Source organism: Engystomops pustulosus, chromosome 3 (assembly GCF_040894005.1).
Source record: "Engystomops pustulosus chromosome 3, aEngPut4.maternal, whole genome shotgun sequence".
NCBI classification, from domain to species: domain Eukaryota; kingdom Metazoa; phylum Chordata; class Amphibia; order Anura; family Leptodactylidae; genus Engystomops; species Engystomops pustulosus.
In genome coordinates this window covers 165,405,498-165,430,032 of record NC_092413.1, presented here as the reverse complement: position 1 = coordinate 165,430,032, position 24,535 = coordinate 165,405,498, and the positions used below count along the sequence as shown (strand labels likewise).

Here is a 24,535-nt window from a genome sequence, read left to right as displayed (position 1 = left end):
GCAATGTGTTCTTCACTGTGTTCTTCACTGTGTTCTTCACTGTGTTCTTTCAGTGAAAACATCTGCAAACATCTGCAATGTGTTCTTCTTTAGTGTTCTTTCAATCTGTTCTTTCAGTGAAAAATGCTCGAGTCTCCCATTGACTTCAATGGGGCTCGTTATTCGAGACGAGCACTCGAGCATCGGGAAAAGTTTGTCTCGAATAACGAGCACTCGAGCATTTTAGTGCTCGCTCATCTCTAATGTTTACCTTTTTCCAACCTTGTCCAGTTCCGAGTCTCCATTGCGTGTACTCCTTGTCACATGACTTTAGTTAGTCATGTGATTTTGTATTACATCATCCATACTAGACCAGGTGTATGCAGGACAGTCATAGAGTATGGTAGATCTTGAGTTTCCAGTCCCACCTCCCGTTCTCTCCTGTCCCCGAACAGTTTGTATATATGTTTGTACCTAGTGGAGATCAAGATTAAGACACGATAGCGTTTAAACGTGCTGATCTTTGACGTTCTTTTATTTTTGTGTTATGCCCATGCAGCATAAATAAAAAGTAAGTCTTGTTTTTTGCACCATTCCATCGTGGTTGTCTTTGAGTGCCGCAGACCATTATTTTCTTTTGTTACGCTAAGTTTATTGAATAAGGCTAAAATGTCATAAATGTAATGCTAGTTTATTTTATGTATGTCTTAATATGTTTGTAGTTAATGTTCTAATTTAATTTTGGAGCTTAATTTTTTTAAAAAAATATAGCAAAAATAATAAAAATGTAAAACATTTACAGATACACTTTGAAAACACCATGGTATACATCAAGCACTTGTTTTTTTTTCTTGTGGTTATTTATATTACCTTTGGAAAAAATATAGAGAAAATTCATCTGGATGTTAAGTAAGCTACAAATATGTTGGTTTGGGGTGATAAGAGCATATGCTTTTTTTGTGTTTGTTGTTATTTACAGTTCCTAAAAGTGTAAATTTTAGAGTGAGGTTGAAAGCTTTAACCCAAATGTCCTTTATAATATTAAAGATGTGACATCATCTATTTCAGGAGATGTAATGATAATTCTTTTTGCAGAAGTGTTATTTTTTGCTGTCATTGCGTTTTCAGTGATGTAAATGAGTGGGCTACTGTAAAGAAAACCCCTACAAGATTGGCACATGTCAATCTTTTATTGGGCTATTTATTAAAATGTAGATCGTGACATGGAAATATATTTAGAAATAATTAAAAATCCCAAACATAACAAATTCTTGGTTTAAAAATGGGGTCTTTTTATCGTGACAAATTCCCTTTAGATTTCACTTGAAAATTGTACAGTAAATTATTTTGCACAATAGGAATACATACAAATATCCACAGTTATAGGTACAATTAATTTGATGCATTTTTGTGTTTTTTATAAAAAACTTTCTTATTATACCAAACAATAACATGATCCATGTTACAAAATGTTCTTATACTCATTTTAACTTTCTGAATTCTCCCTAGATCAGTGTTTTACATCAGATCACAGTTAGAGATACACATTAATGTTAGAAGATGTGTGACTTTCCTTGATAATAACAAAATCCTTTGTAACTGCGTCAGACTACTTCAAGGTTTTTCCCTGCTGTCACCCTGTTGTCAATATTAGGAAGGTCAGTCTATATCAGCAGACTTTTCAAGTAGATACTGCTTTGTACGCCAGTCAGTGATGGATCAATCTGGCAGTGGACCCCGGGCAAATGTATTTTATGTGGGGGGCCTCTGTATGTATCTGTTTTTCTCATGGTCATCTTTCATCAAAAATAACATTTTGGCGACTTCAAGGGCATCACATGGTCTCAACAACTCAAGGGGATTAACCATATTTTATAGAACAAGTCACTTAAAGAGTCTATTGTAGATAAAATAGTAGACAGACCTCTTCAATGCATAAAACCTATTATTATTCCACCAAGGAATAATGTCAGTCATGGTCAATGCATAGAAAAAGTAATACGTAACAACAACATATATTTTTGTTAATCTTATATATTTAACAATTATTACTTATGAACATTCAAATACACATACAAGATATAATTATATATGTTTAACATGTCATAGGAACATATGGAAAAAAATCTTAAAAATGAAAATAGAATATTCCATAAAAATGTAATTCTTAATCTAAACAAATACAGTAGAACTGGTTCATTAATATTGCACTGATTAAATCATTTAAATCAGAGGGGCTGACAATACAACAGAGATCACTTGTCTTTAAGAAAGATGAGTTGGCTCTACTCCACAGTAAATTCCCAAATACACGTACATACATCGACAAGAGAAATGAGGAGAAACGTATTTCATAATCCCTAAAAATGGGATATTAAAATGAGCATGCTCTGGAGAAAACTGATTTAAAGTGTAACCGTAAAGCTACAGTAATTTTACCAAATTATTATATATGATTCCCCCTTTGAAAACAAACAGAACAATGCCTGCTTTGTGCTGCTCGTCCTTTTCTTTCCAAAGTTATGGCATTTTCTGTCCTGAAAGTGTTTGACAAAAATCTTTCTCACCAGAGATGAAGTGGGCGGAGACTAATGTCTGTCAGTCTATGCTCTCAAGCTGAAGCCAGCTAGCTTGCGCACAGATCCCATGATGCCTTTTGTTATCTCTCAAAGTAATTTAGCATTAAATCCATTTAGTTTCCCACAAGTAAATCCACTGAACACTGCACAGGGCACATACAAGATGTATATGGTGACCAGCCTGGCAGCTTCCATCACATGGAGGAGTAGGGAACATGCACAGTACATACAGAATGTATATGTGCCCAGTCTGACAGCTTCCATCACATAAAGGAGAAGGGAACATGTAAGAAGTGAAATAAATCATTAGTACACTAGTTACATGCAGTCAATAGCCTGCGCTCTGTGAGCACTAAGGGTTATAGTGTATTTGGACAGAGCTGATACTGCCTGTAAAAAGTTGGGGGAAGGGAGCAGCCAGAAGAGCAGAGACAGACAGATAAATTCTGTACAATCACAGACTGTGATGGAGGGACTGATAGGGAACAGGGAGATCTTGTACCTCACTATTATGTGCAGGAAACATCTGCATACACATCCAGCTTTGCTGCATTCACTGTCTTGGATACTTCCAGCACTGCTACATTCACTGTGAGCAGGGAGTAGCAGCTACTCCCCTCTCATGAAACCGTAGCTGACTCCAGGGCTTATCAGCACATGGAGAGGCAGCAGCCATTGCAGCAATAAAGTAATCTGAGGGGGATAGCAAGGAAACTGCTGAATATAGGTAATAAAGATAATAGGCAAAGTTGCTTTACATCCCAAGAGCTATTGATTTGTGGAAAGCAAAATCCTTTACAGTTACTCTTTAAAGAAAATCTACTATCAAAATGAAGCATGATAAACATCCAGGCACTGTGACTGAGGTAATGGTCCTTTACTTGTTATACATGTATGCCTTCCTTCTAAAATCAACTTTTATAATTATGCTAAGGAGCCAAAAGGGCTCAGGGGCTTGTAGACATATCTTAAATATTCTCATTTTATAATGTTTTATTCATAATTTATACCCAGGAGGTATCAGTTAGTGCAGTGATGCCAGGGAAGGCCCTCAGATCCCTCTGATGCCTAGCACAGAGTTTGCTCGATTCTTAAGTATCCTCAAGGCATTCTCTTGCAGTCTCAGACAATCCAGGACATGCTGCACTTATATCCTGCTCAGCGCTATTTTGAGGCAAAACTTTGTGAGCTGCCTAGGATAGCAGAAGGAATGAGTAGGTATAGAGAGAGCTGGATTATCAATATCCTACTTTGGTACTTGCAATTCTTTTTGTTCAGGGGACCCTGTGGGAAGCTAGTGGGTAACCTGGTGGAAAAAAATAAGTATCCACATTTTTCCTCTTTCTTTCATCTATATCTATATTGTCCTCAGGACCCCAATATGAATGAATGATGTGGTGGAGAAGTTAGCAATATTTTTCTACTGTGTTGGCACTTTGTGATAAATAAGTAGCTTTTGGTTGTACAGTAGTTTGGCACTTAGTCTATGAAAGGTTCACAATCATTGAGTTCACAATCTGTAGATATATTTCTCAAAGGTTTGATAGAATCATTATTGGTAGTTAATGTCCATATTAGAGCCTAATGGGTACTTTTTGGTTGTTCAGTGTGAATAAATAGAATAGTATACAGTTGGTATAGGGAAAGAAGGTTGGCAATTAATTATAAGATTATAAATATTTGGTTAAACTGCTACTATGTGGACCTTGAAAACATTCAGCTAACGTTGGTCGACAACACCTGAGAAGACCCGTGATTGTTGGTGGCATTGATCGCAGGTCTTAACCCTTTAAATGGTGTTGGGAAAGCCACTCCCTGTGACATCATCAGGGAACATTGATTCTAGGGAAAATGGATGGTGGCTTTTAAAGGGTTAACATCCATGATTATTGCCAGCACCGATCACAAGTGTTAAAATGTGTGGGTTAGCCCAAATCCATAACTCAAACTTAAACTTCATTCTGAGGCCTGGGTTCGGTCTGCCAATGCAAATTATGGTGTTGGATGTATCAAGGGAAACATGGATATTCAAGTACATAATTTTGCTTTAACACTAATCAGTCCATAAACTAAATATTTATTACAATTTTGGACATCTATATTTAAGACGTACATAGTTGAACTAGAGTTGACACAGAAGAGTGTGACCAGTTTGCGTAACAACGTTTATCAAACTTGAAGTACTGTAATTCAGTTTTGAAAAAGTTGACAAAGTAAAAGCATATAAAAAGATGATACAGAGACCTTTCTAATAACCTGATGACATGAAGGAATCCTCTACAAAAGCAGGGGTTCTTTCCTTAAAAAGCATTGAGACTACCACTGGATGTCATGGTTGATTCACTAAAAAGTCCAAGAGAAGGTTTAATGCCATTCTTGAAAATAATAAAATCACAACTATTATAGTTATTAGATTTCTGCACATGGGATGTTCCAATGGGAATTTGTTCTGACTGCACAACTAATAAAGAAAAAGCAGGGTCTTATTAATTTATTAGTCACCTAGTAAGAAGGTAAGCAGCGAAAACCTTAACATGACTGGAATAGACTCCATCTATTCTCCATCCATTCTCAATAGGCTGCACAGGCAAATACGTCCACCCCTGTGTAAACAATCTTATGTACGGCCATGGTCCTACAATGCAAATATTTTGTCACTCAGCACTCTGATGACATTTACAAATCAAAATTTATTGACAATTGAATACTAACACGCTTAATGCAAGTGTATTAATGAATTCGTATTTATGAGGTCTGGTGACGAAATATGTGACATATGCACAAAGTTTTTTAGCAAACAGAATTCTTCAGTAACATATATATATATATACTTTTGTACAAGACTTTATGCCATGCACACTGTTATACAAAGTACTGTATATTCTTTTACTGTACAGAACAATTGATATGTTTTGTTGTTTAATTTGCATAATACACAATTTTAAATGACTACCAATATGTTTGTACTAATCATACTATGGTGGATCTAGAAAGGGTAAAGCCATTAATTAGAGATCGGTGCAGCTTTCCTTCTTACTGCTGTAATCATTAAATTGATTTTTCCAGTCCATCATGTAATTGTTCCAGCGATGGAATTCAGCCTTCCACTGTCGTTCTACTTCATCAATATTTCCTGAAAAAAAAGATTACAAAGGGTGTATTAATCTAAATTTGAATCTATGTGTTTACATTAATTGAAAATGAATGAGTGTTAGTGACATTGTTTCTGGAAAAACAAAGTATAAGACTATCTGGTAGAAGAAATAGGGAATTTAGAAAATGTCAGGTTTATTTGTTTATTAATTATTGTATTAGTAGAATTTTTTTACTCACTATTTAACATGTATGCAGCTATTAATTTATTCATTAGATCTATTTATTTCAACTTTATACATTTTTTGCATGACGTTTTATATATATATATATATATATATATATATATATATATATATATATATATATAAATATATATATATATATATATATATATATATATATATATATATATATGTGAATGCTGAATAAATTTTGAAAGCCCCAAAATTACTGTGTGGCTGTACTAATGCCATGTGTTAACACAGTATAAAGTGGACCTGGACTTGGATTGATTTTCCTATAGTCTTAGTCTAAGGCTACCGGCAAATGAACGTTACAAAATGTAGCTGTGACAAATGGGTATGATGAGTAAGTGATCTGTTACAAATTGTTACAATTAAGATATGCTCTACTTTTTAATGGATTGGTCTTGCTGTCTGTTTAAAATAACAGCCGTGGACACTGATCTACTGAAAAGTACTGCATTTAGTGCAGATGTGTGCCGTCTGTTAAAAAATAAACGGTGTCACGCGGCCAATTGTGCCTTTATTCATCAGCTTCTGCATTATGTCTCCAGAAATGTTTTAGTGTTGATTATTAATAGTTCTCCAAAAGAGGGTAAAAAAATCAGTAGTTGCAGGAAAAGGTTTCAGATTCTTAAGGGGATCCTGACTCTTTCAATAAAAGAAGGAAACTCTCCAAATCATGTTGAAGATCCTTAATTTGTTCAATGTTTCAACCCAGTTTAATGGGGTTTGTTGATCCCTTAGCGATCTATAACTGTGTATCAGGGGGCGATTAAGGGAGTATGGCAAGGGCTCTTGAGCCTGTTTGCTGCATGATGCATAATTAACCCTTTTTTTCTCTTGACAAGTATGGCACCCAAATGTCTGCACTTTTTTGCCATTTTGGCATCGCAATACATAAAAAATTTAAAAAATTATGAAAAAAAGTTCCTACAGACTCCCTCCACCATGTATGCTCGTATGTGAGTATGATTAAGGGAGGTTGTGATATCAAGTGTCTTTAAACTCCCTCATGTGTTCACAGTGGCATACATGGTGGCTCCATTGCAATACATTAATCCCAAATGTATTAGTTTACTTGAGATATTTCATGATAGGAAACTAGATTCATTTTCTGTAGGGTACTCTTTAAATGGCTATATAGGGGGAGAGTTAAAGCTCTTGTAGTTGCTCATGGTAACCAATCAGAGCCCAACTATAACTTTATAAACAGTTGTGGGAAAATAAAAAATGAGTTCTGACTGGTCGCCATGGGCAACTAGAACATTTCTGCTCTTAGACACTTTTGATAAATCTCCCTCATAGGGTCTAATTATTTTTATAATCTCTTTTGATATGTCATAGATGTTTCTCTTTTGGAACCAGACTTGTTCAATATATGATTTTTTATCTGTGTATTGTACAAACATTGAAGGTTTTGTGACATACATACAGTGCTGAAAACTTTAAGAGTTATCTCAACAGCTGTTTCTATGAAATCCCACTGAGCAGCTTGTGAATGTTATCAAAATCTGTGCTCTTCTCATTTCTCAGTAGATTTCTGAGAGAACAGAACTTCTGTACCTCAGGAGGTTTACAAACCTGAAACAAGAGTAGGTAACACTCTAAACCATCAATGTTCTGTGAATTAATTTAAGCCATGGTTATACAAGTGTTCATTTTAAGTGTAAAAACAGACTTGTGTTATAATAATGGAACCCTACAGATAAAGTAAGAGTAGACTTCTGCATCCACACAATCTAAAGGATGTACTATTGAGTGATTTCCAACACCATTATGGTTATTATAGCAAATATGTGGTAGAAATACAGTATTATATTTCAAGTAACCATAATAGTACATGTACAATTTAAAATGAGTAAATCAGAAATACTTAAAATTGAAAATAGGTGTAAATTCTTAGAGCACAAAATCTAGATGTAAGGAAAAGCTGTGAGACACAGAAGTATTCATGAATTTGTGTAAGTTTTATTACTTTGGGTGGCATAATATTTGTACTGTATGGACAAGACTATGCCAGGTTGGAACTGGCATAGTTTTGCTTGCCGGCCGCTCCACCCGCCAGACCTAAGACCTAAGACTATCATTATCCTTAGCTATCATATGCAGGCACGGGTGCTCTATTAACAGAATTACTTATAGCTAGAGATGAGCGAACATACTCGTCCGAGCTTGATGCTCGATCGAGCATTAGCGTACTCGTAACTGCTCGTTGCTCGGACGAGTATTTCGCCCGCTCGAGAAAATGGCAGCTCCCGCCGTTTTGCTTTTTGGCGGCCAGAAACAGAGCCAATCACAAGCCAGGAGACTCTGCACTCCACCCAGCATGACGTGGTACCCTTACACGTCGATAGCAGTGGTTGGCTGGCCAGATCAGGTGACCCTGGGATAGACTAGCCGCTGCCCGCGCTGCTCGGATCATTCTCTGTCTGGATGCCGCTAGGGAGAGAGCTGCTGCTGGTCAGGGAAAGCGTTAGGGTGTTCTATTAGCTTACTGTTAGGCAGGAGTGATTCTACAACAGCCCTTCTTAGGGCTACAATAACGTTATCCTTTTTTTTTTTATTTGCTTGTGGCTGGGCTTGCTGGCACTAGTAGTGCAGCTAGTACCATATTGTGAGGAATTAGCAGGGGGACTTGCTACCGTTGTGTTTAGCTCTTAGTGACACACATATCCACCTCAAACACCAAAGTGGGAAAATTTATTAGGGATTTGATTTCAATTAGGCAAAGTCTGCCAGTTTCTTTTTATTTTACGTTTATTTTTTTAATAACTCAGTGTCATCTCATCTTGCATAGTAGTGTGCTTTAATACTTGGCTAGAAAATAGCCATAGGAGAATCCAAACGGCTTACTTACGCCTACAGTAGCGTTATATATATTTGATTTCTGGTTGATCTGCTGGTGGCTGTAGTTGTTGCAGTGCATCTACTAGCAAATTGTGAGCAATTTGGAGTGAGACTTGCGACCACTGTGTTTTGCGCTTAGTGACGCACATATCCATCGCAAAGACCGAAGTGGGAAAATTTATTAGGGCCCGGGGTTGTATTTCAATTAGGCACAGTCTGCCATTTCCTTTTTTATTTTACGTTTATTTTTTTCATAACTCAGCGTCATCTCATCTGGCATAGTAGTGTGCTTTAATACTTGGCTAGAAAATAGCCATAGGAGAATCCAAACGGCTTACTTACGCCTACAGTAGCGTTATATATATTTGATTTCTGGTTGATCTGCTGGTGGCTGTAGTTGTTGCAGTGCATCTACTAGCAAATTGTGAGCAATTTGGAGTGAGACTTGCGACCACTGTGTTTTGCGCTTAGTGACGCACATATCCATCGCAAAGACCGAAGTGGGAAAATTTATTAGGGCCCGGGGTTGTATTTCAATTAGGCACAGTCTGCCATTTCCTTTTTTATTTTACGTTTATTTTTTTCATAACTCAGCGTCATCTCATCTGGCATAGTAGTGTGCTTTAATACTTGGCTAGAAAATAGCCATAGGAGAATCCAAACGGCTTACTTACGCCTACAGTAGCGTTATATATATTTGATTTCTGGTTGATCTGCTGGTAGCTGTAGTTGTTGCAGTGCATCTACTAGCAAATTGTGAGCAATTTGGAGTGAGACTTGCGACCACTATGTTTTGCGCTTAGTGACGCACATATCCATCGCAAAGACCGAAGTGGGAAAATTTATTAGGGCCCGGGGTTGGATTTCAATTAGGCACAGTTTGCCATTTCCTTTTTTATTTTACGTTTATTTTTTTCATAACTCAGCGTCATCTCATCTGGCATAGTAGTGTGCTTTAATACTTGGCTAGAAAATAGCCATAGGAGAATCCAAACGGCTTACTTACGCCTACAGTAGCGTTATATATATTTGATTTCTGGTTGATCTGCTGGTGGCTGTAGTTGTTGCAGTGCATCTACTAGCAAATTGTGAGCAATTTGGAGTGAGACTTGCGACCACTGTGTTTTGCGCTTAGTGACGCACATATCCATCGCAAAGACCGAAGTGGGAAAATTTATTAGGGCCCGGGGTTGGATTTCAATTAGGCACAGTCTGCCATTTCCTTTTTTATTTTACGTTTATTTATTTAATAACTCAGCGTCATCTCATCTGGCATAGCAGTGTGCTTTCATACTTGGCTAGAAAATAGCCATAGCAGTAGGATAGCATCGTTTGGTTTTAAAAACTAAAAAACACACAAAAAAAAAAAAAACACAAAAAAAAGGTAAAAAAAAAATTAAAGTTATAACTCTCATTTTCAAAATGTTTAACCCGAGGGCTAGGGGTAGAGGACGAGGGCGGGGACGTGGGCGTCCAACTACTGCAGGGGTCAGAGGCCGTGGTCCTGGGCGGGGTGAGACACCACCTGCTGATGAGGGAGCAGGAGAACGCCGCAGAGCTACACTCCCTAGGTTCATGTCTGAAGTTACTGGGACTCGTGGTAGAGCACTGTTGAGGCCAGAACAGTGCAAACAGGTGATGTCGTGGATTGCCGACAATGCTTCGAGCAATTTGTCCACCAGTCAGTCTTCCACGCAGTCAACCCATGTCACCGAAATCGGCACTCCTCCAGCTCCTGCACCTCAGCCTCCTCCCCCCCAGTCTGCCCCCTCCCAGCAAAATTTGCCATTTGAACCGGCATACTCTGAGGAACTGTTTTCTGGACCCTTCCCACAGTCACAAACCACTTGTCCGGTTGCTGATGAGCAATTTTCCGATGCCCAGGTTTTCCACCAGTCGCAGTCTGTGGGTGATGATGACCTTCTTGACGTAGTGGAAGAAGTGTGTAAAGAGGTGTCCGACGATGAGGAGACACGGTTGTCAGACAGTGGGGAAGTTGTTGTCAGGGCAGGAAGTCCGAGGGGGGAGCAGACTGAGGGATCGGAGGATGATGAGGTGACAGACCCAAGCTGGGTTGAGAGGCCGGGTGAACACAGTGCTTCTGAGACGGAGGAGAGTCCTCGACCAGAACAGGTTGGAAGAGGCAGTGGTGGGGCCAGACGGAGAGGCAGGGCCAGAGCTGGTGCATCAGCGCCAAATGTGTCAACTAGTGAAGCTCCCGTGGCGAGGGCTCCTGCGGCGAGGGCTAGATTTTCAGAAGTCTGGAGGTTCTTTAAGGAAACACCGGATGACCGACGGACTGTGGTGTGCCACATTTGCCAAACCAGGATCAGCAGGGGTTCCACCACTACTAGCTTAACTACCACCAGTATGCGCAGGCATATGAATGCTAAACACCCCACTCAGTGGCAACAAGCGCGTTCACCTCCGGCCGTGCACACCACTGCTCCTTCCCCTGTGTCAGCTGATAGTCAGCCCCCTGCCCAGGACCCTGCCACAAAAACCCCATCGTCACCTCCACGATCCTCCACAGCATCCACCAGCGTTCAGCTCTCCATACCCCAGACGCTGGAGCGGAAACGCAAATATAGTGCAACCCACCCGCACGCCCAAGCCCTTAATGTGCACATCTCCAGATTGCTAAGCCTGGAGATGCTGCCCTATAGGCTAGTAGAGACCGAGGCCTTTCGCAGCCTCATGGTGGCGGCCGCCCCTCGGTATTCGGTCCCCAGCCGCCACTACTTTTCACGATGTGCCGTCCCAGCCCTGCACCAGCACGTGTCAGACAACATAATCCGTGCCCTGACCAACGCCGTTTCTGACAGGGTCCACCTGACCACGGACACGTGGACGAGTGCTGCCGGGCAGGGCCACTATATATCGCTGACGGCACATTGGGTTAACTTGGTGGAGGCTGGGACCGAGTCTGACCCTGCGGCTGGTCATATACTGCCGACGCCGAGGATTGCGGGGCCTACCTCGGTCCAGGTCTTTCAGGCCTACTATGCCTCCTCCTCCTCCCACCCCTCCTCCATCTCCTCCTCCGAACGACCATCCGTGGGCATGGCGCCATCAGTCGGTAGCTCTAGGCACAGCAGCAGTGCCGTCGCTAAGCGACAGCAGGCGGTGCTGAAACTGCTGAGCCTAGGCGATAAAAGGCACACCGCCCAAGAGCTATTACAGGGCATCACGGCGCAGACTGATCTGTGGCTGGCATCGCTGAACCTGAAGCCAGGCATGGTTGTGTGTGACAACGGCCGTAACCTGGTGGCGGCTCTGCAACTCGGCAGACTGACACATGTGCCATGCCTGGCCCATGTGTTAAATCTCATAGTTCAGCGTTTCCTCAAGACATACCCCAATCTGTCTGATTTGCTCACGAAGGTGCGCCGCATCTGTGCGCATTTCAGGAAGTCCAGCACAGATGCTGCCACTCTCAGGGCAGCGCAGCGCCGCCTCCAACTGCCCGCTCACCGACTGTTGTGCGACGTGCCCACGAGGTGGAATTCAACACTGACCATGTTATCCAGAGTTTACCAGCAGCGCCGCCGAGGTCAGTCAGCTTCCTCAAGTCTACAATGAGGAGTGGACGTGGATGTCTGATATCTGTCAGGTGCTGAGTAACTTTGAGGAGTCAACACAGATGGTCAGTGGCGATGCCGCCATCATCAGCCTCACCATCCCGCTGCTTGGCCTGTTGAAACACTCTCTGGTCAGCATGAAGTCGGAAGCTTTGCGCTCCTCACAAGAGACGGGGGAAGAAGATTCCCTTGTTGATAGCCAAAGCACCCTTAGTTCTGTTTCTCAGCGCATATCGGAGGAGGTGGAGGAGGATGAGGAGGAAGAGGAGGAGAATGTTGGCGAGACACAAGAGGGGACCATTGTTGAGTCCTTCACTGTTGAGCGTGTATGGGCAGAAGAAGAGGAGTTGGAGGAGTTGGAGGAGGAGGAAATGGACAGTCAGGCCAGTGAGGGGAGTGAATTCTTACGCGTTGGTACTCTGGCGCATATGGCAGATTTCATGCTAGGCTGCCTATCCCGTGACCCTCGCGTTCAAAGAATTTATTCCAGCACCGATTACTGGGTGTTCACTCTCCTGGACCCACGGTACAAGCAAAATCTTTCCACTCTCATCCCTGGAGAGGAAAGGAGTGTGAGAATGCATGAATACCAGCAGGCCCTGGTGCACAAGCTGAAACAGTATTTCCCTTCTGACAGCGCTAGCGGCAGAGTGCGTAGTTCTGCGGGACAAGTAGCGAGGGAGAGTAGGCGAGCAGGCAGCTTGTCCAGCACTGGCAAGGGTACGCTTTACAAGGCTTTTGCCAGCTTTATGTCACCCCAGCAAGACACTGTCACCTGTCCCCAGTCTCGGCAGAGTAGGGCTGATCTTTACAGAAAGATCGTGAGGGAGTACGTAGCTGACCATACCATCGTCCTAAATGATCACACAGCTCCCTACAACTACTGGGTTTCAAAGCTGGACATGTGGCACGAACTGGCGCTGTACGCCTTGGAGGTTCTTACCTGCCCTGCCGCTAGCGTCTTGTCCGAGCGGGTTTTCAGTGCAGCTGGTGGCATCATCACCGATAAGCGTACACGCCTGTCGACTGACAGCGCTGACAGGCTGACGCTTATCAAGATGAATAAAGCCTGGATTTCTCCTAATTTCCAATCTCCACCAGGTGAAGGAAACTCAACCTGAATAATTTATCCACTCCTCCTCCTCCTCATTTTCCTCCTTCTCCTCCTCTTTGTACAGTAAAGCAGAGGAAACTGGCTATTTTTTGACAGGGCCCACTGGCTCTAGCTATAGTACTTTATGCATTTAATTTTTATGGAGGGCCACCGACCCGGTCCTCTGTTTTAAACAATTTTTGGGAGTGCCACATACAGGCACTCAATCTATTCAATTTTTCTGCAGAGCCACCTACCTGCTCCTCTGGTTTGAAAACTTTTTTGGACTGCCACATACAGGCACTCAATCTTCCATTTTTATGGAGGGCCACCTACCTGCTCCTCTGGTTTGAAAACTTTTTTGGACTGCCACATACAGGCACTCAATCTATACCATTTTTCTGGAGGGCCACCTACCTGCTCCTCTGGTTTGAAAACTTTTTTGGACTGCCACATACAGGCACTCAATCTATTCCATTTTTATGGAGGGCCACCTACCTGCTCCTCTGGTTTGAAAACTTTTTTGGACTGCCACATACAGGCACTCAATCTATTCCATTTTTATGGAGGGCCACCTACCTGCTCCTCTGGTTTGAAAACTTTTTTGGACTGCCACATACAGGCACTCAATCTATTCCATTTTTATGGAGGGCCACCTACCTGCTCCTCTGGTTTGAAAACTTTTTTGGACTGCCACATACAGGCACTCAATCTATTCCATTTTTATGGAGGGCCACGTACCTGCTCCTCTGGTTTGAAAACTTTTTTGGACTGCCACATACAGGCACTCAATCTATTCCATTTTTATGGAGGGCCACCTACCTGCTCCTCTGGTTTGAAAACTTTTTTGGACTGCCACATACAGGCACTCAATCTATTCCATTTTTATGGAGGGCCACCTACCTGCTCCTCTGGTTTGAAAACTTTTTTGGACTGCCACATACAGGCACTATCCAAATTGAATTGTCTCCATAGCAGCCTCCACACGTTGTCTCCATTGCTACCTCGAAAAGTCGTCCATATAGCTGCCTCCATACATCGTCCCTTTATCAAACGAGGTGTGTCAGGCCGAAATTTGGGTTGTTTTCATGGATTCCACATCAAAGTTGTTAACTTTGTCGCCACCCTGCTGTGTTATCCACAAAATACACTGGCAAACTTTTACCATTTACGCATATTATTTCAGCGCTTCTTGCGCATCTGTTTACATTCCCCTCACCCGCCATATCCTAAACTTATAAGAACGCTACTACACTTGATCTTATACAAAAGGTTCTTAGAAGTGCTGTTTGGGGAGTAGCCTAGAGACAGGGGCTTGGATTGGCGAAAGCTCGCCTGGCAGCGGAGCGCCAGCTCCATGCCAAGAACCAACTAACATAGTTTTAACTGCAGCACCTTTAATCTACTACTAGTTCACTGCCTCCATACATGGCCGCCTTATCAATCGTGCTGTGTCAGGCAGAATTTTGGGTTGTTTTCATGGCTTCCACAACAAACTTGTTAACGTTGTCGCCACCCTGCTGTGTAATCCTCAAAATATACTGGCAAACTTTTACCATTTAGGGATATTATTTCAGCGCTTCTTGCGCATCTGTTTACATTCCCCTTACCCGCCATATTCCAAACTTATAAGAACGCTACTACACTTAACTTGGTGCAGGCTGGGACCGAGTCTGACCCTGGGGCTGGTCATATACTGCCGACGCAGAGGATTGCGGGGCCTACCTCGGTCCAGGTGTTTCAGGCCTACTATGCCTCCTCCTCCTCCCACCCCTCCTCCACCTCCTCCTCCGAATTACCATCCGTGGGCATGGCGCCATCAGTCGGTAGCTCTAGGCACAGCAGCAGTGCCGTCGCTAAGCGACAGCAGGCGGTGCTCAAACTGCTGAGCCTAGGTGATAAAAGGCACACCGCCCAAGAGCTATTATAGGGCATTCCGCATCAAACTTGTTAACTTTGTCGCCACCGTGCTGTGTAAGCCACAAAATATACTGGAAAACTTTTTTCATTTACGGATATTATTTCAGCGCTTCTTGCGCAGATGTTTACATTCCCCTCACCCGCCATATCCCAAACTTATAAGAATGCTACTACACTTGATCTTATACAAAAGGTTCTTAGAAGTGCTGTTTGGGGAGTAGCCTAGAGACAGGGGCTTGGATTGGCAAAAGCTCGCCTGGCAGCGGAGCGCCAGCTCCATGCCAAGATCCAACTAACATAGTTTTAACTGCAGCACCTTTAATCTACTACTAGTTCACTGCCTCCATACATGGTCCCCTTATCAAACGAGCTGTGTCAGGCAGAATTTTGGATTGTTTTCATGGCTTCCATGTTAACTTTGTCGCCACCCTGCTGTGTAATCCACAAAATATACTGGCAAACTTTTATCATGTACCGATATTATTTGAGCGCTTCTTGCTCACCTCCTTTGGTTCCTCTCTGCCACCCATTGGTTTGAAGCCTGAGTCCATTTAGGGTATGTTGCCATGACACTCTCTAGCCTGCCGCTGCTGCCGCTGCCGCTGCCTCTGCATGCCGTCCCCTATAGTGTCAGGGTCAATTATTGGATGTTTTAGATGCTATCTAGCCTCATTCGGTCACTCTGTCATGGCCATGCTGTTGCCCATAATTTTGGCATAATGGTGCGATTAAGCAGCCTCAGAGGCATCCATGCATGCTGCCCCTGCTGTTTCCTGTCCATTTCCGTGGTGTTTCCATCCTTTTCTGAGGTTCCCAGGTGTTTGGCCAAGCTTCCCTGTGCAGAGCCTTGGTCCCCTTGAAAAATGCTCGAGTCTCCCATTGACTTCAATGGGGCCCGTTACTCGAAACGAGCACTCGAGCATCGGGAAAAGTTCGTCTCGAATAACGAGTACCCGAGCATTTTAGTGCTCGCTCATCTCTACTTATAGCCTTTGCAGAGCACTGCCATAGGTCCATGAACCAGCCTATATAGTTTTCATATACTTAGAAGTCCTGTAGTGCCACACATTTCCTCTTCTTAAGAAGGTATACAAAAGCTGGAAAAAGTTATTCAAGTAAATTCTAACATATGGACTAATGGAAGCGGTAATTCCAACGGGTGGAAACATTGCATATCAGCCTATGTTGGGGGCGGCCGTTTTGCCGCTGAAACTTGAGGAGGGTGTGCTTGGCTTTGTAAGAATGGATGAAGTGCATGCACAGTTTGGTGGCCATTTTTAGAATGTATTTCCGATGGGTGGAAGACTTCAGGAACCTTTTGACAACCAGATTGAATATGTGTGCCATGCAGGGCGCATGGACCATCCCTCCTTGGTGCGGACACCATGTTCCTCCCATTGTCTGTCACCATGATTCCGATTTGCAGTTAACGCCGGAGAAGGCCACACATTGATTTCTTATTGCATGATGCAGAGCAGTTCCTCCCCTGTGTGACTTTGTTCGCCCGGCAAACCAGGTGTAGAACTGCGAGACACTGCTGTGTCCTGCACATGTGGTATGATGGAGCAGCACTTAGACTTGTGGTGGTGAAGAAGGAGGAAGCGAACATTGGCGCAGGAGCAGCAGTTTGACAACGTGGAGGAGAAAATGGTGTCTCCTGTTCAAGTTGTTGGTGTGGCTGGGCGGGAAGCACATTCACGGAGTGGGACGTAAAGCACATGTACTGGCCCTGACCATAGTTACAGCTTCACACGTCGCGCTGCTGTTCACCTTGGAAGAAACCGATAGGCTCAAGGACTGGCCCACCTTCTGTTCTACATATTTGTGAAGGGCTGGTACTGCTTTTTTGGAAAAGAAATTTTGGCTTGGAACTCTCTACCTCGGTTTGGCACAAGCCATTAGTTCTCTGAAGGGTGCAGAGTCCATGACTTGGAAAGGGAGGAACTGCAGTACTAACAACTTAGACAGGATCAGGGTCAGCTAATTTACCTTAGGATGGCTGGACGCATACAGTTGTCTCTTGTAATTGCCTCTTTCAGCGACTACTAGCGCCATGGGTAGTGAGAAGCAGGAGCATCTGGACCAGGTGTAAAAGACCAGGTGTCAAAGACAAACAGCTCCCTTCAGCAGAGGTGCTGGAGCCTTGACTGACTGAAATGGCATGCCTTCTACCAGGTGATGCTGCTGTTGTTGCAGTAGTAGGATGGACCACATCTGAGACCCGTTTTTCCCAGGCCATTGGATTGTGACGCTGCATGTGTTGACGCAGGGCCATGGTGCCAACATTAGCTCCTTTGCCACGCCTCACTTTCTGCCCACAGAAAGGTTGTCAGATGTCATTTGGGAGGAAGTGGATGACCTAGTAAACCAATCGAGTAAACCAATCGACACCGGAAGTTCTGGCCACCCATGCTGCGATGTCCACTGACTGTGCTGCGACCTGTGCCTGCTCCACCTGCCACCTCTCTGTCTGACATATTGGTTAATCAACTATGAGGATTTGACACGGATTTCTTGATATCAACTTTAGCAACAAAAATGAATTGAGATTTAGGGAATACAGAACCCCAAATCTGACACCCTGCACTTTAAGCAAATCACTCCTGAGTACAAGCAGCTAGACACTAGAGACAGCACATGCAGCGTGAAATGACAGAATTACAAATGGCCGTCTGTTTTTATAGGGCTGTAACATCACATAAGTCTGCCGGTAGCTGATTGGCTTGCATGTCTGCACATGTGATTGAGGGTGTTCCTTTCTTCTTCCCAGAGTTCTCTGCTCCATGTAACACATTGTGCTAGCTGCCATTTTGCTAATAAAGGGGAAAATAAATTTGTTCCCACCAATCACCGTAAACTTTGGATTCGTGCTGAACCAAAATTTTCCTGAAATTCTAAACGAATTCTGATTTCTTAGACTCGATTCACCCATCTCTAATTGTTACTTTTGGTTACAATTTTACCATGAGGGTGTTTGGTTTATATACATTTGTATTATATAAATATATGTGTTCAAGGGGGCGTATTAGTAGTAAAAAAAATTACTTATGTTACCTAAATATAGATGAATGTATGTTTTACACTACAGAAGATTCAGTGTATTATTACAGGGGAACACAGGTTGGTGTAGTTGGAGATGTAGCTGTGTCTAAAGTAGCCAATCAAATATAAACGTGTGTTAAATATGTAGCTACAGTAGAAGATAAATGGTCTACTTCTTAGTTTAATGCAATTCAGGGATGATTTTACTATAGCTCAAAGATATTTTCTGCTACGTTTTGGCCACACTGGCTTCTGTCAAACAATAAAAAGGATGTACAAGACAGAGTGGCCAGAGGTTGTGAAATATAAAGCAGATGGGCCATGCTGATAACAAAATGGAAAGGGTACTTAACCCCTTCAGGACTGCCACAAAAGGACGTTTATAAACATCTTGACAGAGACCAACTTCAAATGGCCATAGAAAATTCTCAGTTGATAAATGTGGTGTTGCACACTCTGTGGTGTATTTTTCTGCCATTGTGTAACTTTAGAATTGCGTTTTTTCTCTCACAAAAAAAAACCCAGCAAAAAATGATGTTTGCAACAAATTTGCGACAATTATACGCCAAGAAGCTTCATAGGACTAATGTTAAATCTTCCCCATAAATTATATGTCATTTTAAACAGAAGAATCTCCCCTTCAATATGATGTATAGATTTTGTAAGGATTCTTAACACAACTGGAGGTATCCACCCTTAAATATATACTAAAAAAATGTTTTTATGTACAGCTTTGTATTCGCGATTGTAACTTTAAGAATGGATATCTCCAGTTCTGTTAAGCATATTTATAACATATTTTGGTAAAAGTTATTACTTATTTAAAAATACTTTAACCGGTTCGCGCCCGCCCCTCGTGTATTCACTGTGGCGGTTCGAGTCACGCTGCATGGAGAGGGCTCACGGGCTGAGCCCTCTCCATAGCCGGTAAGTCTTTGCTGCTTATTGCAGCACAGACTTACCGGTAACACCCGCGATCGGTGTGTTATCACAGCGATGGCTGCCGGCAAAGCATGGGCGCCGCCATCTTTCCTGGGATCACTGCTCCCCGTGACGTCATCGGGGAGTGGGGATCTGTCTCCATGGTAGCCTCGGGTCTTCCGAAGACCCGAGGCTATTTCGTTTTAACCCCTTCATTACAATGTGCTGATAGCACATTGTAAAAAATTAGGAGGAAAATCCCCATATTCTGCCATACTGTAGTATGGCAGTATATGATAGGATCAATCAGACAACCTAGGATAAAAGTACCCCAGGGAGTCTGAAAAGTAGTAAAAATAAAAAAAAGTTTAAAAAAAAGTATAATAAAAAAACCTAAAAATTCAAATCACCCCCCTTTCCCTAGACCTGACATAAATATAAATAAACAGTACAAATCATAAACACATTAGGTATCAACGCGTCCGAAAATGCCCGATCTATCAAAATCTATTAACGGTTTTTCAAAGCGTTTAGCCCCGTAACGGAAAATAGCGCCCAAAGTAAAAAATGGCACTTTTTTGCAATTTTGAAAAATATAAAAGAATCTATAAAAAGTGATCAAAAGATTGTACAGTCCTAAAAATGGCAGCATTGAAAATATTATCAAATTTCGCAAAAAATTACACCACCCACAACTCCGTACACCAAAGTATAAAAAAGTTATTGGCGCCAGAAGCTGGCAAAATCGAAAAAATAATTTTTGTACAGGAGGTTTTAATTTTTGTAAATGTATGAAAATATTATAAAACCTATACAAATTTGGTATCCCCTTAATCGTACCAACCCAAAGAATAAAGTAGACATGTCATTTGGGGTGCTCAGTGAAAGACGTAATATCCAAGCCCACAAGAAAATGGCACAAATGCGTTTTTTCACCATTTTCACTGCATTTAGAATTTTTTCCCGCTTCTGAGTACATGGCATGGAATATTTAATACCATCACTATGAAGTGCAATTTATTACGCAGAAAACAAGCTATCACACAGCTCTTTATGTGTAAAAATAAAAAAGTTATAGATTTTTGAAGGTGGGGAGTGAAAAATGGACATGAAAAAAACAGGAAAGGGCCCGGTCCTTAACCGTTTAAGTAAAAAAATGACAAAATCTACATTTGTATTAAATTATTGGCAAATTTTATAAAGAAAAAGAATATGTAAAAATGAAGTGAAAAATTGACCTGGACATTCAGGCACCAATGTTCATCAGTAGGGGGGTTAAGTATTACTTTACTTCTATATTTTTATTTTCACCCTGAAAGATTGTAGTTTTTCAGTTAAATTGTCAACATTATAAGTTATATGAAAGGTGGTACAAACCTGTTGCCGGGAATGTCATTTTCAGCTGCTGACAAGTTCCAATAGCCTGTGCTATGCTGATTTTCAAAATGCTCTGAATCATTTCAGTATCTTATAAAACGTTATTTCTAATTACTTGGCTCCCCGTCATAAGCGTGTGTGGGGAGGAAGCAGCTATGGTAGTGTCTGCATCTGCGTCTCCTCTACTCTACACTCTTCCAGCTCCTCCCTCCTCACTTCCTCCCATGAGGGGGATGGTATGAAGTAGCCGAGGAATTCATGAGGGGATTGAGACACAGACACACAGGCTGCTGCAGCTGCCCTCCCCTTTTGCTGAAGGCAGAGAGCCTGGTAATGTGAAATAAAGTTTTATAAATTAGTGGCAGTATTCAGAATGCTATCAAATGCATTTTTAAAATAAGCATAGCAAATGTGATCCTGTCACCAGCTAAAAATTTCATTACTGGTTACAGGTTCACTTTAAGAAGGATTGTGTAGATTTTTTTATACCTACATATACATTTTTATACCTACATTTGCTGTTGAACAGGTAATCCAGATGCATCAAAAGTTCACCAGAACTTTTGATGTGTCTGGATCGGCTGCTTTTGAAGATTTGCACCGTGATCTACCTACACAAGTGCTGCTCAAATTTTTTTGCTTTATTCTACTGTTGCACAGGAATGCCCACCAAAAAATCTAAAAACGGGGCCCACCACATGCAAATATTACCTGACATGCATTCAAAAATTCCTAAGACATAGCTGACTCATTTCTTTTTATTCCCATGCCTTGGACTGTTATGATACTAGGAGCCCTGTTAGCAACCTGCTGACAAACCTGGGCCTTAAATATATGCCCTCTTAGCTCCTTAGCTCTTAGCTCTATATGCTGCAATGTGATCAATAAGGCCCAGGATACAGATTGGCCAGACATTATATTTATGTAATGTTAGTCATCCAAAGCTTATAGATTTAAACTGGGAATTTTTCTTTGTAATCAACCCATATTATTATAGGGTAATTGAAATGTTGTATGCTGAATATTTGTATGATGTACTTAAAGGTTCTGCAGAACTTATGGAGGGCTTTGGGGGCCACCAAGCTCAGTGTTGCAGTGGTGGATTCACCTAACTGTATATTGATCCAGAACTAAGTACTAAACATGTCCAAACTGTTGTAACATAATGTTTAGGACGTAAGTATACTGTGCTTGAAAATAAAGTGGCGCTTAAAAGTCTTGAAGAAATTGCTTGTGTAGCTTTGTTAAACAAAAAAGAAAATCTTTTCAAGCAAATGTTCTGATTAGTTTTCATAGCAACAAGTCAGACTCTTACATTGATATTTTACTTTTATTGACCAGTGCAATAGATTTGCTTTTTATAGCACAGAGGGTACAACTATTGTCCCAATTCTCCAAATCATCCCCTGCATGGAACCGTGGGTTATTTGCTCATATACTTGTTGCCAGCTGCCAGAGAGTCGAGAATGTTCTTTATCAGGGAACAGAACAGCGAACAGTAAGACTCCAATAAAGTTAAATAAAACACAACTACAGCTATTAAAGCAGTCACGATAATGCTGCTGCCAAATGAATGGTGAAGATTGTCACCATCTCCATTATTATCGCTCTTTCTTTAATTGCAAAAGTGAGAAAACTTTTGTACGGAAACTTCTTTCAGTTAACTTAAAAAGCGTATTCATTGCTTAGAATATCTCCATTTCTAGTCTTTTATCCTTCTCAGAATCTCAATGGAGCTTAATGTAATAAAGCAGCCCTTGATAATAACACCTGTGACAATAGAAACATAAACATCATTAAACATATGTCTTCATACATAATTGATCTGGTTAATTACTTCATAGAAATTCAACCCAATGTAACGCTGTAATTCCACTGAGGAATTCACATCCTGAAAGGCAGGAGAAGGACACACAGTGTGATATATTATTGCCACCTGTTTACTTTCTTAGTGATAAGGTCACACAAATCAAATCATAAGTCAGGCATCTTATTAACACTGACCTCATCAATCTATGTGAAATGACTACCTTAGACAGAAATGAGACTGTCGCTAATAAAGTAAGATTAGTGTGTTCTGTTCCACCTCTAATTAGAATAAACTGCCCTTGCACTGAGCTTGATGCATAAAAAAAAATGCAGAAATGTAACTAGTTACTTGTATCTGACATGTCCATACACAAGTTATGCAGAATCTTTGAGGGCAACATGTAATAAGGGACAGGGCTAGTGCAAGCACCAGGCACACCCAGGCAAGTGGGACCAGGGACCAGAGATTCTGGGGGGTCCACGTGGTTGAATCTCAGTCTCCAGCAGCCAGGAAATGCCTAGTGAGGGGGCTGTATATAATGAATCAATGGCTGACTGTATATACTAGAACTATCATGGGGTTTTATATAATTAAACTATGAGGAGGCTTTATATAAAATAACCATAACAGGGCTGTTTGGGAATTGGGAACGTTTGGGAACATTTTTCTTAGTTTCTTAATTTATAATGATGTCACATGAGTTCACTGCAAAGGGGCCCACTAAGGCTCTCTTGTCCAGGGGCCTACTGAAACCTGAATCCGGCCCTGAAAAGGGATAACAAATGAGCAATAAGATTCTGGAACCCTTGAGGTGCATATAAGATTGCATGCCCTTGAAAACATGTGTATATTTTGTATTAGGGAAATTAATCAAGACAGTTATCCCACCTAAAATGCATTTATAGATGAATGCAATCAGAATATAAGGTATGCATATAAGTTTGCAGTTTAGACAATCACTTCACCTAAAATGTATTTATAAATAGATATATCCATTATCATAGGTCATACAGGCTGCCGTGCAATTTTGTATGGCACTGCAAAATCTCCTACAACAGAGTTACACAAGGGTCAGACACTGTAGACTACATGTAAATGGAGATATTTTTCCCTAATAGTAAAGGTTCTCATAAAAAAATATATTTCTGTACATTGCTCAGTCCATCATGGTCTAATATTGGATGCTATTCATAATCAGAGACATACGCTGTACATACCTACATAGCCAGTTAGTATGGTTGAAAAAAAGACATATGTTCGTAAATTCAACAAAGGAGGCAAGGGAAGGAACATAATTTGATGTTAAATCATAACATTATTGTTCTTAGTATCATAGTTTATATGGTTGTAAAAAGACACTTGTCCATCAAGTTCAACCAAGGAAGGGAGGGGATTGCATGAGGAAGGGAATTAGGTGGAAACAATTCTATATAACATAACCGTCAAGGTTATTTAGGTGTAAAAAAAGGCATCTAGACCCTTTTTGAAGCTCCCTGCTGTCTCTACTGTGACCAGCGCCTGAGGCAGGCTATTCCACAGATTCACAGTCTTTATAGTAAAAAAACCCTGTTGACTTGTGATTAAACCATGCTTTCTCCAAACGCCCCCTCGTCTTTTGATTTGATTTAATCTGAAATGACTTTCCACCAAATTTTTTGTATCAGCAAATTAATCATGTCTCCTCTTAGTCGTCTCTTTTCCAGACTAAATAAATCTTTAAGAAGCCATGTAGACACATTTTGAAACTTTCTGCAGTCTCTGCTGTGACCAGGCAGGCTTTTCCGTTCTACAGTTTATGGTTCTTATGGTAAAGAAGGCTTGTCTCCTCTGGAGATTTTTTCTCTGGTCCCCTAGTCTTTTGATGTGATTTAAACTGGAACAAAGTTTCACCATCTTTGTTATATTTATATACATTAATCACGTCCCCTTCTCGAAAATACATAAATCTAATTATTTTAATCTTTCCTCATCCTCCATATCTCTAATTTCTGTGGCTCTACTTTGTACCCTCTTCATCTCCAGGTCATGCTTTTTCTAAACTGGTG

The 24,535-nt window shown here is 41.4% G+C and overlaps 1 protein-coding gene across 2 annotated transcripts in view; it reads right to left on the bottom strand.

Annotated features, from left to right (window-relative positions):
* Positions 1-1,268: 1,268 nt before the first annotated feature.
* BCHE (butyrylcholinesterase) overlaps positions 1,269-24,535 on the bottom strand; it is a 57,662-nt gene continuing 34,395 nt past the window's right edge. Inside the window, exon 4 of one of the 2 annotated variants that reach the window (XM_072142884.1) lies at positions 1,269-5,691. In XM_072142884.1, coding sequence (XP_071998985.1) covers positions 5,567-5,691 — 125 coding nt within the window. In that variant the 3' untranslated portion in view covers positions 1,269-5,566. Of the gene's footprint in view, positions 5,692-22,023; positions 22,451-24,535 lie in introns of those variants that run through there. The other variant, XM_072142886.1, reaches the window with a different exon arrangement.